The sequence below is a fragment of the Colletotrichum karsti genome, assembly GCF_011947395.1.
Source record: "Colletotrichum karsti strain CkLH20 chromosome Unknown Scaffold17, whole genome shotgun sequence".
NCBI classification, from domain to species: Eukaryota; Fungi; Ascomycota; class Sordariomycetes; order Glomerellales; family Glomerellaceae; genus Colletotrichum; species Colletotrichum karsti.
The window spans coordinates 749,676-762,243 of record NW_024065917.1 but is presented as its reverse complement, the minus strand read 5'-3'; the positions used below and the strand labels follow the sequence as shown (position 1 = coordinate 762,243).

Here is a 12,568-nt window from a genome sequence, read left to right as displayed (position 1 = left end):
TTGAACGTTTTAATGCTGTAACGCTGGGAGACGTCAACCGGTCGAAACACTGACAGCTCGCAAAGATCAGCGGCGTGGGGGGCTCTGGGGAAACATCCCGATCGCAACGCCCCGATGTAACTGGATCGTCCCGAACATGGGGGTGTGGGTGTGGCCAGAATTGGCATGGTTCATGGTCCCTCGCACAACTGAGCCGCGCAGCTGCGTTTCCGACGTAAAACCAGGATTGGTGACATAGAAGAGGGGTGTGTTGTATCGATCTTCCGAGGGGAGAATCGAAATCCGCGGTGTTTTATTCGTCTCAAACGCGGGAACTACTGCGGGCTGGATGATGAGACGTGAGACGCGCATGTGTGAGGTCCTGCGGTGGTGTGAGGGCTGTGCCGAATTTCACTTTCTGGGCATTGCTGGGCGAACAATTTACCAAGACACCAAGAGGGAAACAGCGCATTGTGAAATTGAGCTAGTGACACAGGATAGGTGAGGATGAGATGAGTGCTTCTTGGTGTTTTCTTGGCTTCTCCGGACCCTTTTTTTTCTCCCTCCTCTTTACCTTTCAAGGGAGAACGGGAGGGAGAGAAGAAATACGAAACGGCATGCACATTGCCGACAGCGGGAGTCAGTGGCGTGGCACTTGGAACCAGCTTGGCGCCACGCTCCCCAATAAGTCCATGTTTCCTGTCCGTTCCCTTTTTTACTTTTTATTTGCTTTTCGTCTTATCTTGGGATCGCACAGAGGCGGGCGTGCCTAGTAAGCCCAATTTCCTTCAGGGGATTCTTCTTCGCTTCTTGTTCTCTTCTTCACCATCAACGACTGGCGACGATGTCGTTGTCAACTCGGCGATAGCCTCATCTATCAATTCGCTGTGCCTCAACATCTTTAACGCCGCAAAACGACCCTCTCTCCCTTGGCAGAGCGACCCCGATTCTTTGCCAATCTCTCCTTCCCGAGACACATACCTCTGAGATTCGGATTAGGTTCCCGCAAACCAACGAACTCCTGCCCGCCCGGAGCTTCTTCACTTCCTCGTCCTCTCACAGGGCGTCTTATTTGTCTCTGCGCTAGCCTCTGCATACACTCCCGACACTCACTTTCCCGCGAACACCACCGGGAAATAACCACCACGGCCTCTACCTCATGACAACCTCACCACACAACCGCCCCCATCACCACGGCCCCGTCAACCAGGGACCGGCACGGCCATGATCCTCCCTTCAGCTCGCCTCCGACGCACAGTCGTCCTCCTCTTCTTCTCCTTCCTCATCGGCAACGCCCTGCTCTTCCTCATCCTGCCCTACGACAACCCGCTCGTGCTCGCGCTACGCTTCAACGTCTCCGGCCTCAAGAACTGGCTGCGCGGCGACGGTATCGAGAAGGACGCCTGGCTGTACGAGCCCGCGCGGTACCCGATCGACTTCCGAACCGACGTGGGACTCCTCATCAAGACGGGCTACGGGACCCGCCACCGGCTCGCGGCGCAGCTCGAGGCCCTTGAACTAACACCAGAAGACTCCGATGCGTTTTTGGTCGTCGCCGACTGGACCCCGCGCGGGAACGGCACCCTCGCCGGGGTGAAGGTTCACGATGCGGTCGGCGGCGTCATGGCCATGCCCGAGATGCGGAAACACCACGCCGCGCCCAAGTTCAAGGATTACCTCGCCCTCAAAGACGCCGTCGAAAAGGGCGACGAGACCAAGGCCGAAGAGGCGGGGCGGGGTTTCGGGTGGGATCTCGATGCGCTCAAGGTACGTTCCCCCTGTTATTCACCGGCCTGCCCCGCGTGTTCGTGAGCGACCGAACCGAACCGCCAAACTGATTCGCGTCGGACAGTTCATCTGGGGTCTGGAGTACGTCTACGACAACCTCCCGCGCAAGAAGTGGTACGTCATCCTCGACGACGACACCTACATCGTCAAGCCCAGCCTGCGGCTCCTCCTCGCGCACTGGGACCCCGACGCGCCGCAGTACATCGGCAACGCGGTGGGCGACTTCAAGGGCCGCTTCGCGCACGGGGGCTCGTCGGTGGTGATCTCGCACGAGGCCGCGGCGCGGCTGCTCTCCCGCCGGGACGTGCTCGCGGCGGCGCAGGAGAGCTCGCTGGCGGAGACGTGGGGCGACAGGCTGGTTGCGACGGCGTTCCAGAAGGTGGGCGTCTACCTGGACGAGCGGTACAGCCACTTCTTCAACGGGGAGCGGCCGGGCATCTCGAAAATCATGGCGGACCGGTTCTGCTCGCCGCTGGTGTCGTTCCACGGCGTGGCGGACCCGCGCGAGATGAGGGCCATCGGGAGGGCGTTTCGGGATTCCAAGAGTCCTGTTTTCTGGGGCCAGCTGTGGGAGATTTACGACGCGCCGACGGTGGGGGGGTTCAAGAGGGCGCCCGTCCGATGGGGGAGGGACTTTGTGGGGAGGACGGACGAGAGGTCTGATGTCGTTGCCGGGGTCGGCGATGCGGAGGCGTGTTTGGAGGTCTGCGAGAGCTTGAAGAAGAAGTGTCTTGCGTGGACGTGGGTGGAGGAGACGGGCGAGTGCCGGACCAGTCCGTGGATGATTCTGGGGGAGAATGCACCAGGGTACTACTCGGGTGTGAATCGTTGGGAGTTTGAGAGATTACAAAATACGTGCTGAGAGGAGATGGCATGAGTTGGACGACTGTGACGATACCCAGGATCTACGAAGAGAAAAACCGCAAAAGGGAGGGGGCTAGATTTCGGTGTAATTGTAGAAAATAAGTGTAATACGAAACTAACACCTCCTTCCCATATGTTCCACATCTGAGCTTTCGAGTTCTAGAATTATATCATCCCCGGATCGGCATGCGGACCTCGTATATCTGAATCTCACCGGCACCGGCACTCCCCCGTGGGGAAGAAGCCTCACCGAGACCGAGATACGCACACCGAAGCCGGGGTGCAGCTCGGGCCCGACCGAGGACCGAGCTGTCAAAAGTCCGCAGTGCCGCCCGTCGTCCGAAGGCCTGAAACGGAAGCTGCTCATGCGGGAGGAGGCAACACGTGGCACCAGGTGGCCTCCCAACAGTCAGGTCGGTGGCTGACAAAGCACCGTCGGTCCAGTCAGCGGCGGTTCCCCCGTCCGATGGGCGCCGTCAGTGTCGATGACGATGACGTCTCCGTCGTCCCAAAAGGAGGGACCTGGGAGGCACTGGACCGCGCACGCAGCACCGCCGCACAGCCACCGGAATTGACGCCCCCAATGGCATCTGTGTATTCGTATCGGGACCTGTTTTGTTCTCTCGCCTTCTTCAGATTGGGTATTCGTTAACTTGACGTCAATGCCCCCCTCCGTCGACTTTTTCTTCTCTCTCTCTCTTCAATTGCATCACCTGCTGCTAATTTCCCCCTGGACCTCTTGGCTTCATCAATCTCCCATTCCACAATAAACCATTCCACCTCCTCCATCACCCGGACAACACGCATTCCTCTTACTCGGCGGTACCTTACAGCGCCGACGACGCAGTCCCACCGTACACCTCGTCCGGTCCCTAGCAGCGCTGAAAAAGCAGCTCCGACCCCTGCCCTGAGCCTTGTTGAGAGCGAAAATCGCCCCGCCAAAACTCTACCTTACCTTACCAACAGCAACAGCAGCCAAGCTAAGGACAGGCCCTGGCGACATCCCACTTTGGCTCATAAAGGGCACAAGACAATCCGACGCCGCACCCCGCCTGCCCTCGTGCTTCCCCCGATCTTGTACCTCTACAAACCCGAGATAGTCAACCGACCGAAAGACATCTCACGACGAAAAAAGTCACCATACAAACATAAACCATTCCGAACACAGACTACCACACGACAATGGCGACCTCAACACAGGCTCAGGCCCAGGCCAACCAGGGCAGCTGGGGAGCTTTCCTCAAGGTACCGTCCGGCCATCAACCCCCAGCCCAACATCGCGACAGAGAGTACGCGTACTAACCACCACTTTTCAGTCCATCGCCTCCTTCAACGGCGACCTCTCCTCCCTGACCGCGCCGCCCTTCATCCTCTCCTCGACCTCCCTGACGGAGTTCTCCTCCTACTGGTGCGAGCACCCCTCCATCTTCGCCGCCCCCGCCAAGGAGCCCGACGCCGCCAAGCGCGCCATGCTCGTCACCAAGTGGTTCATCACCACCCTCAAGCAACAATACGCATCCCGCTCCGAGCAGTACGGCAACGAGAAGAAGCCCCTGAACCCCTTCCTCGGCGAGCTCTTCCTCGGCAAGTGGGACGACGAGGCCGGCGTCACGGAGCTCATCAGCGAGCAGGTCAGGTAAGAACAGACACCAGCCGTGAGAACCACATCGGACGAAGTTCACTGACTCTTCCCGAACAGCCACCACCCCCCGGCAACGGCCTACTCGATCACGAACCTCCCCTCCGGCGTCCACCTCGAGGGCTACAACGCCCAAAAGGCCACCTTCTCCCGCACGATCAACATCAAGCAGATCGGTCACGCCGTCCTGACCGTGCCCTCCCCCGAGGCCGGCAAGAAGGAGACGTACCTCATCACCCTCCCCGCCCTGCACATCGAGGGCCTCATCTTCGGCGCCCCCTTCATCGAGCTCGAGGGCACCTCCTTCATCACCTCCTCCACCGGCTTCACCTCCAAGATCGACTACTCCGGCAAGGGCTGGCTCTCGGGCAAGAAGAACTCCGTCATCGCCTCCGTCTACCCCACCGGCAAGGAGAAGGACGTCGCCTACAACATCACCGGCGTCTGGACGAAGTCCTTCGAGATCCACCAGGGCGCCGCCAAACACAACTCCTCAAAGACCCTCCTCGAGACCTACGACGCCGCCGAGCACCCCACCTCCAAGCTCGTCGTCGCGCCCATCGACAAGCAGCACCCCCTCGAGTCCCGCCGCGCCTGGAAGGGCGTCGCCGACGGCATCGCGAAGGGCGACATGGACGCCGTCTCCCGCGAGAAGAGCGCCATCGAGAAGGCCCAGCGCGAGCTCCGCGCCAAGGAGAAGGCCGAGGGCCGCGCCTGGGAGAGGCGCTACTTCACAGACCGCCAGGGCGCCGGCGACGACGAGGTCCTCAAGGCCCTCGGCGACGTCGTCGGCCTGCCCCTCACCGGCGACGCCGACAAGACGGGCGGCCTGTGGCGCTTCGACGCCGAGAAGGCCGACAAGGTCCGCAGCCAGGCCGCGCTGAGCCCGGAGGACCAGGCCAAGATCGCGGGGGAGATTCTCGGGCAGTAAGTTAGATGATGGTGGCGGGGGTTGATACAAAAACTACGTAGGCTGGGTGGGATCTAATGAACGAGGGAACGACGAAATTCTATACAATGATGGATCGAGAGGCGGGGAGAGCGGTTCCGAGGGGGGCTTGTTTTGGCTGGCATTAGGAAACGGGAATGGAGGACCCTGTAGAAGCTCAATAGCATGTTGGCGCTCGGAGTTGGTGTCGGCATGCACCGTGTACACGCGGTAAACAACTAATCGAACGGAATATATGACTGCCTTACCATGCCTGAAATCGCAAACACGTCATTCTGAACACATGGTTATTGAATGCGTTGCTTTTTATTCCAACAACGGTTTCCTATGTAATCTTCTGCATTGCGCAGTCCGACACTCTACCTACACCTGCATCCTTCCTCCTCTACAATCGGTTACACTGAACGCTTCTTCGACGCTTCTATTGCTTCAACGCATCCCTCCAACAATGCTTTGGAATTCCAACAGATACCCAAAAACGGATGAATGCTAGAAAAATGATGATACGCCTGACCGATGCACTTTTTTGTTGTGTTCCCTTCTGATGCCTTGCAACAGCAGCAGCATATGTCCAATGAAGTTACTATGTTCACACGGGGAAATAAAGGGGTGGGATTTTCGTGTGTACGTTTGTGTGGTTCATCGCCAGAAAGTCGACCTCCTCGACATCATCGTCGTGCAGAGCCGTAGCGGGTCGTACTCGGGCGGCAACGTCCCGCGCTGGGAGGGGACGGGGACGGGGACGTCGCCGGCCTCGATCTACGGGCTGTCCCTTTCGAGTTCGTAGAAGAGTAGATACACCTCCCGGCGCAGGTCCAAGACGTCGCTGGTCTTGGCCTCGCGGACCTTCTCGTCGCTGATGCGCCACCAGCGGTCGGTCGCCTGCTTCTTCCGCTTGTGCACGGGTGGGCGGGGCGCGACGGCCATGGGCGTGGACCGCGGAGGGCTCGATCCCGGGGTGCTGTTGCCGTTGACGCGCTGGGAGATCTTGGAGACGGTGCTCTTGGCCGAGGCGGTGAGTGACTTGACGGATCGGATGCTGCCTGAATCGGGTTCTTTCTGCCTGTCGCGTGGCGCCGAGGTCGTGCTGAGGCGCTTCTTGATGCGGTCTCTTGGCGAGCCGTTGGAAGAGGAAGACAGAGACGGGGTGGACGAGTTGGTTTCCGAGCTCGGCGTGAGCAGATCTGGTGTTGACACGGCAGGGCTGGCTCCGAGTTGCGGCGTCGAGGGCTGAGGCGTCGCTGCGGGGCTGGCCGTCTTGCTGTAGATGCCCGAGGGCTGGAATGTGTTTTGATTCGAGTACGGTGCGTAGGTGTTCTGGCGCCGGAACGATTCGTAGTGTCCACTGTGGTGGCTTCCCTTGTGCGTCACCAGACCTAGCAGCTTATAGTTTCTGCGATCGCGAAGACCACCTAATGGCAAGCGCTCTGGGAACGCAACCTTGGCCGAGTTCTTCGTCGAAGTCGTGTCGTAGATGGAGCGGGAGAGGTGGACGGCGAGAATGCGGGGGAAAGACGTCAGGCGAGTCGATCGTGCGATCCTGCGCTTCGGTGCTGTGCTGATGTCGGGGAGTAAAATGTCGTCGGGGACGTGCTCGGGATCGCCGTCGATGGCCACCCGCAATTTTCGAATTGCTTCTTCCAACGCTTGCTTTTCGCTCTCGTTCTTGGCCTTTGCCAGATCCTTCTTCAGTGACTCTTCTCCGTGAATCAGTCTACACCTCTCGCACTTGAAATCGTCAATCATTTCCGTCTTGAAGATTTCGTCAAAGCAGGCGCTTAAGGTCGTGGAGCTGGTCTGGGGGACGTTCAGGGTCAGCATGTAGAACGTCTCCTCCCTCGGCTTCGTCTTGTAGCCGCAGGTCTGGCATTCCGACTGCGACTCGTATCTTCCCTCCATGGGGAAACCTTCGTCCTCGTCTGCGGAAATGTGGATTCCATTGGTCTGGATTTTGGGCACGGTGGGTGTAGGCAATGCGGAGGTGGACTCGTCACTGTGCCCGTTGGTCAGGTTGAGATTTTCGAGCTTCTGTTGGACGGCATCCCCGTTGGGTTCGCCGTTAACGGATGCCCCGGCCGAGGCGGCTAGTCGCGCGTGTTCTCGGGCTCTCTCTCCAGCGTGGTACTCGTCCTTGAGTCTCTCGGCCACTATTTGGAGAAACTCCTGCGCATCCTGCTGCTGCCGCGAAATGCGCTGTCTGAACGCCGTCTCCAAAACCCGCACGAAGTCGATGGCAGAGATGGACTTTTTGTAAATGGGCCGCTCGTTCAGCGAGTCAAGCATGTCCTTCAAACCTTGTGTGACCAGGCCGCGCTGCATGCCCTCAATCTTCCAGTCGGGCCAGTTCTTGCCCGGGGGCTGAACCAATTGGGAGTAGACGCCGTCATCGTCGATATTTCGGCGGTGCGTCTCGCGGATGAGGTATATACGAAGCTCGCCCAGGCCGGCGAGAGCCTGTAGGGTCGAGTTTATGAAGCAGTCGTTGGCGGCATTGCGCAGACCCACGACGCCCTTCCTGCGCGAGGACGAGGTGCTAGTCTCGTCAATTGTGAAAGTGGGCGCAAAAACATAGACGAGGGCGATGGCGGCGAGGGATGCGCCAGCAGCGTAGGAAATGGTCGTGAGGTTTTTGTCGGGCATGTCTGGAGTCGGGATGTTCGGGATAAGCTGGGAGGACGGGGTAGGATTCGGGGAGATGCGCGGGAGTGCGCGACGATCAGGATGTTGCAACGCCTATGGAAAGTCAGATAGCCGGCCTTTGACAACAGAAGTCTCGTTGGACGTGTTTGTTGGGTTACAATTCCGTCTCGACAGCGCCGAGGCACGCAGGATGGAAGTCAATCTCACCTATGCTCCGTGAAACCAAAGAAAGCGCGAGTTCATAACGATGAGAGAAAAGAGCCAGTAAGGGTATCAAAGTTCAACATTGTCTTTTCTGCAAGGTATAGAAATATGACAATGGTCCCCGATGCAGAGAGAATCAGACGGAATTGGCGAAGGCCATAAGCCAGGAGGAGAGGAGGAGACAATGACGGCAATGGAGAGAGGTGAGGCGAGAAGTTGCGGACTGGAGCAATGGAGATGGAGACGGAGACGAAGACGGAGGCGAGAGACGAGAGACTGGGAAAGAGGGTCTGCGATGGAACACCAGGTAACTGGAATGGACGTGGATGGACGAGGGGGATTCGCTGCTGCAGGTGCAGGGCAGGACAGGACCAGGTGCAGGTATCCGTAAAGCAAATGCCAAAAAATGGGGTAAAATGGAGAAATTGGGACGGTGGATGGCCAAGATGGGGTCAAGACCGAGTCGGGGGAAGACAGAAAAGCGCGATTCGGGGGTCGGGGGTCGGGGAGGCTACCCTACGTACAGACATGCGACGGCCAGGAGTTAAAAGGACTGAGATTGAAGCATAAAAGACAGAAAATGAGCGAGCAAAAGGCGTGCACAAGCTGCGGGGATGACACTGGCAGGGCGGAATGTGGATGGGTGGGTGCTCTTTCTCGTGATGCGGTTAATTGCGAGAATGTCAAGGAGGAAGCAGGCATCACTCCTGCTGATTGAGTCTCCTGCTGTCATGTCTTTGGTGTGGAGGGAAGGAACAGAGGAAGAAGGACATCCTGAATCTTTCCTTCTTTCCTTCTTTCCAATCTGTTGTGTTTAAGTCAGGAAGGAGGAAGACAATAGGTGAGGTACGCGACTGCCTTTCCATGAGTTGAGGGCAAGTGCTATGAGGACGAAGGAAAGAAGGACCCGCCTCTCCGCGATCTCTCCTTCCTTCTTTCTTTCCTTCCTCCTGGTGCCGCCTCATTATGCGCGCGCCCCGCCAATGGAACGGCCTGCCGTTGACCCCACCATCCAGTCTCCTCACCGTTTCCCGTCGGCTTAGCGCTGCCTTCCATCTTCCTCTCCTGTCACCGTCACCGGTCACGTTGCTTCTTCGCGCCTTCCATTCGGAGATCGTTAACATACCGCCGATGATGATGAAGAGGCCGCCTCGAAAACACGACTCTTGTCTTGTTTCCATGAATCAAGCTCACTCCACGAAATGTGCTTCTTCGAACTTTTTCCAACGCAACATGCAGCTTCTGGTCCCGGCACCGCCCGCTCGGCCCTCTCGGCCACCGTTGATCCGAAGGTCCCTTTTAGCCGTGCTCACCTCCCGCCTTATCCACCTCACCCACCGCCCGTCCACCGAGTCGTCCACCGTTTCTGCCAGTCATCGCCCGATGTGACTGACTGGTGCAGTATCCGTACTCTGCTGCGAATCGTCCAACATCATCATCCACCACAGACATCGACTACTAACCGCATCTTTCTCATGGCAGCACTGGCGGCTGTCCGTGTGCTACTTCGCTCGACACTCTACATGGTATCGTTCTACGACATGTTCTGGAAGCCCGCTACGGCCCTGGCCATACAGCCCTGTCCGCCCTGATCTTCCCGCATTTCGTCCTCTCTCTGCGACCAACCGCTTCCCAGAAACTCCTGTCTCTTCCTGCAAGGCGACACATCAATCGGAGCGATTGAAACCCAGCACGCCGCCCCATTGGGTGACCGAGGCACTGTCTCGCTGCGACGTGGGGGGTTGGAGAAGCAGAAGCATCCAATGCAACGTCACTCGACTTTCCTTCTCCAGCTGACCACCACACCACACCGCCGACCTCGTCGCTCTCGCCTTCAGTCCGTCCATCTGTTTGTCATCCTACAGGTTACCGATAATCCTGCAGCTTTCCCAGAAAATCACATCCGATCTGTCCGAACCATCAGATGCCAATCACTGCCTCTATTGCAACAGTCGTATGGGCCTAGGCCTTAGGAAAGCCCGAACTGAAATCCGATCGCGTTACCCCTCAATCTTGTGAGACTGCGATACATCATATGGAAATCTGCACTGTAATTCTGTCTCAGATCCCCGCATTCAGTCTTTCTGCGAACAGACCCTACCCCGGTCTCGTCCGGCTGGATTTGACTTTGGCCGAAGCCCTGCCGATAGTGCTATTGGGCAAGCAGAAGATAGCCGGGTGTCTGACGCATCACACAAAATCCCGTCTTTCCCGCCCGTTCGGCCAACCTGCGCTCAGGCTCTGTGAACCGTTCAACGGCGATCGAGAACCGGCCGCCGTGGGGGGGCTTTGGCAGCCATTAGCCGATGGCGCCGGCGGAGATTTGACCCGCGTATTGGCGGCGGTAAGCTACGCGTCCTCTGCTAAGTCTTGCGTAATACCTCCGACGCGGCAGCACCTCGCCGACGCGGACTCTGCTGCGCCTGTGCCGCCCGAAAGCGAGCTTTCAAGGCTGGCGATACGAGGATTCTGTCGCGTATAGCTCCCAACTAAAACCGCGACTGCTTAAGAGAGAGAGCGGTGCAGTCTTTGGGATGCCATCCCCCTTTTATGCTCTATGCTTGGCAACCTTTGCCGAGTCCAGGGATCCCGTCCCTTGAGTCCATGTCCAAACCCCGGATTTTGCCTTCTTCGTAGATGCGAAACCTAGTAATTGGCGGCGGCAGCTCGGGCCCGGCTTGCAACATCGGGTCGAGCCGCATCACTAGAGATATCAAGAACACAAACTTGAGTTGTAATGTCGATATCAAAATCGTTACAGAAGTACTCAGGGATAACTAGCTTAGAGCGCTTTCCTACCCCTCTAACCGTCACCATAAGCAAACATTGGACCATTGAACTAGTCGTGATAGAACGTCAGTCGTCGCCAGCGTATTCAGAATATGAATAATCAAGGAACAGAAGGGAACGGCGATAGAGCTAGCGACGGCGATGAAGCTCACGACGGCAATGAAGCAGCAACCAACGGTGGCCCTACCATCTCGCCTTTCCAGTCCCAAATGGATCCCCTCAAGGAAGCCGCCTTCGCCCAGTCGTGACATACCGTATTTATATCGTCGTCGCCATAGAAGGATGTCGGAATATAGTACTTCTCAACCCTCACCAACCCAGCCGGGTCGTACTCGGCCCATCTATCCGTCACCACCTCCGGCATTTCGTTCTCCACATCGGCCAGTACGATCCTGACCGGCGTGGAGAACAACACTTTACCGTCCAAAGCGCTCTGGTCCGAAGCGCAGAGCTCTTTTTTAATGTTCGTTCCTTCCAGCGATAAGGAACGCACAAACACCACTTGCTCAAGCTTGGGGAATCCAGCAAGCTCCTTCCAGAATTCGCCCAGGCCCATCGGGACCCCAAACAGCACCAGACGCCTGATATCACGACAGGCATACCAGAAACACGCGGGCGAGTCGACGTGGGGCGGCAGGGCCGGGAAGGCGCGAAGCAAAACCAACTTCTCGAGCCCCGCCAGCCTCCCGATCCCGTCCCTGAGCGTCGGCAGGATGTCGAGGTGGTCCTCGAACGGGTCCAGGCTCTGCCAGGGCCAGTCGATGACCAGCCGCCGCAGCGTCGCGCACACCTCGCAGAAGAGCTCGCGGATCCACAGCGCGACGGACTTGTCGTCGAGGCTCCTGCCGAAGGGCCCCAGATAGAGCGACGTGATGCACTTGAGGGAGAAGACCGGCGGGAGGGTCGCGGGCCGGGGCGCGGCGAGGAGCGTCAGAAGGACTTGGCTTAGGCGACGGCTGGAGTCGATGTGCATGCAGCGTTGGCGCAGGAGGCGGGTGGCGATGGGGTTGGTGGAGTGGCTGACGAGGGTGAAGGAGAGGAGCGTTTTTGTTGCGCTCGAGGAGGGCGGGAGAATTGCGAGGGTGTTTGAGGGGAGAAGGTTCTCGATTATGTGCCAGATTAGCTCCGGGGGAAGGCGCGAGGGTGAGCGTGAGGGTGCGGGCATGATGTGAGCACCGTCTTATGCCTTTGAGTTGGAGAGGGAGATATCGAGGGTTTTGGGGCACTGAGAGTCCGGTTATTCATGTGATGAATAAGCCAAGAAGGACGGCGGCTAGTGATGAGGGGAAAGGAAAGAAGCAAGGAAGATGTCAAAGGACAGGGGGAAGGAAGGCGTTGGAGGACAGAGGTAAGGAAGACGTTGAAAGACAGAGGGAAGGAAGGATAGAAGGAAGACAAACTAGATAGAGGAATCGCCGGGTTTCCGGTCGGTGAGGGGCTCTTTCGGCCCCACTATCCCCGCATGATCCAATCACTCCGGTCCCGTGTTTTTGTGGGTGTGGCACAGCAGACATGGATATTCTTCAGCCGACTCTGAGCTCAACAGAGGATAAGTTATGTAGTGACACGGAGGCACAGTCCCTTCATTGGGCGTCCGCTGGAATTGAGCCATCTAAAGTATCACGACTCGTTTAGTCTTGTCCGTCAGTGAGATGGCTACTTGCGGCATGATGACTTGCTGTTAGGGAGGAGGAAGTCCTGTTGATTTGTCCAAA

General features: G+C 57.9%; 3 protein-coding genes across 3 annotated transcripts; 2 read left to right on the top strand and 1 right to left on the bottom strand.

The window, feature by feature from the left end:
• Window positions 1-1,203: 1,203 nt before the first annotated feature.
• Window positions 1,204-2,629, top strand: CkaCkLH20_06028 (glycosyltransferase family 31; the record flags this gene model as incomplete). Its single annotated transcript, XM_038888745.1, has 2 exons — window positions 1,204-1,746; window positions 1,832-2,629. 2 exons carry the CDS (start codon window positions 1,204-1,206, stop codon window positions 2,627-2,629), a joined length of 1,341 nt encoding a protein of 446 aa, XP_038746081.1.
• A 1,184-nt stretch (window positions 2,630-3,813) lies between these two features.
• CkaCkLH20_06027 (oxysterol binding protein) lies at window positions 3,814-5,201 on the top strand (the record flags this gene model as incomplete). The annotated part of the gene is made up of 3 exons (XM_038888744.1): window positions 3,814-3,876; window positions 3,948-4,267; window positions 4,331-5,201. The coding sequence occupies 3 exons, from the start codon at window positions 3,814-3,816 to the stop codon at window positions 5,199-5,201; spliced, it is 1,254 nt and encodes a 417-aa protein (XP_038746080.1).
• Window positions 5,202-5,978: 777 nt separating this feature from the next.
• CkaCkLH20_06026 (ubiquitin carboxyl-terminal hydrolase) lies at window positions 5,979-12,018 on the bottom strand (the record flags this gene model as incomplete). The annotated part of the gene is made up of 2 exons (XM_038888743.1): window positions 5,979-7,952; window positions 11,107-12,018. The coding sequence occupies 2 exons, from the start codon at window positions 12,016-12,018 to the stop codon at window positions 5,979-5,981; spliced, it is 2,886 nt and encodes a 961-aa protein (XP_038746079.1).
• Between the last annotated feature and the right edge of the window lie 550 nt (window positions 12,019-12,568).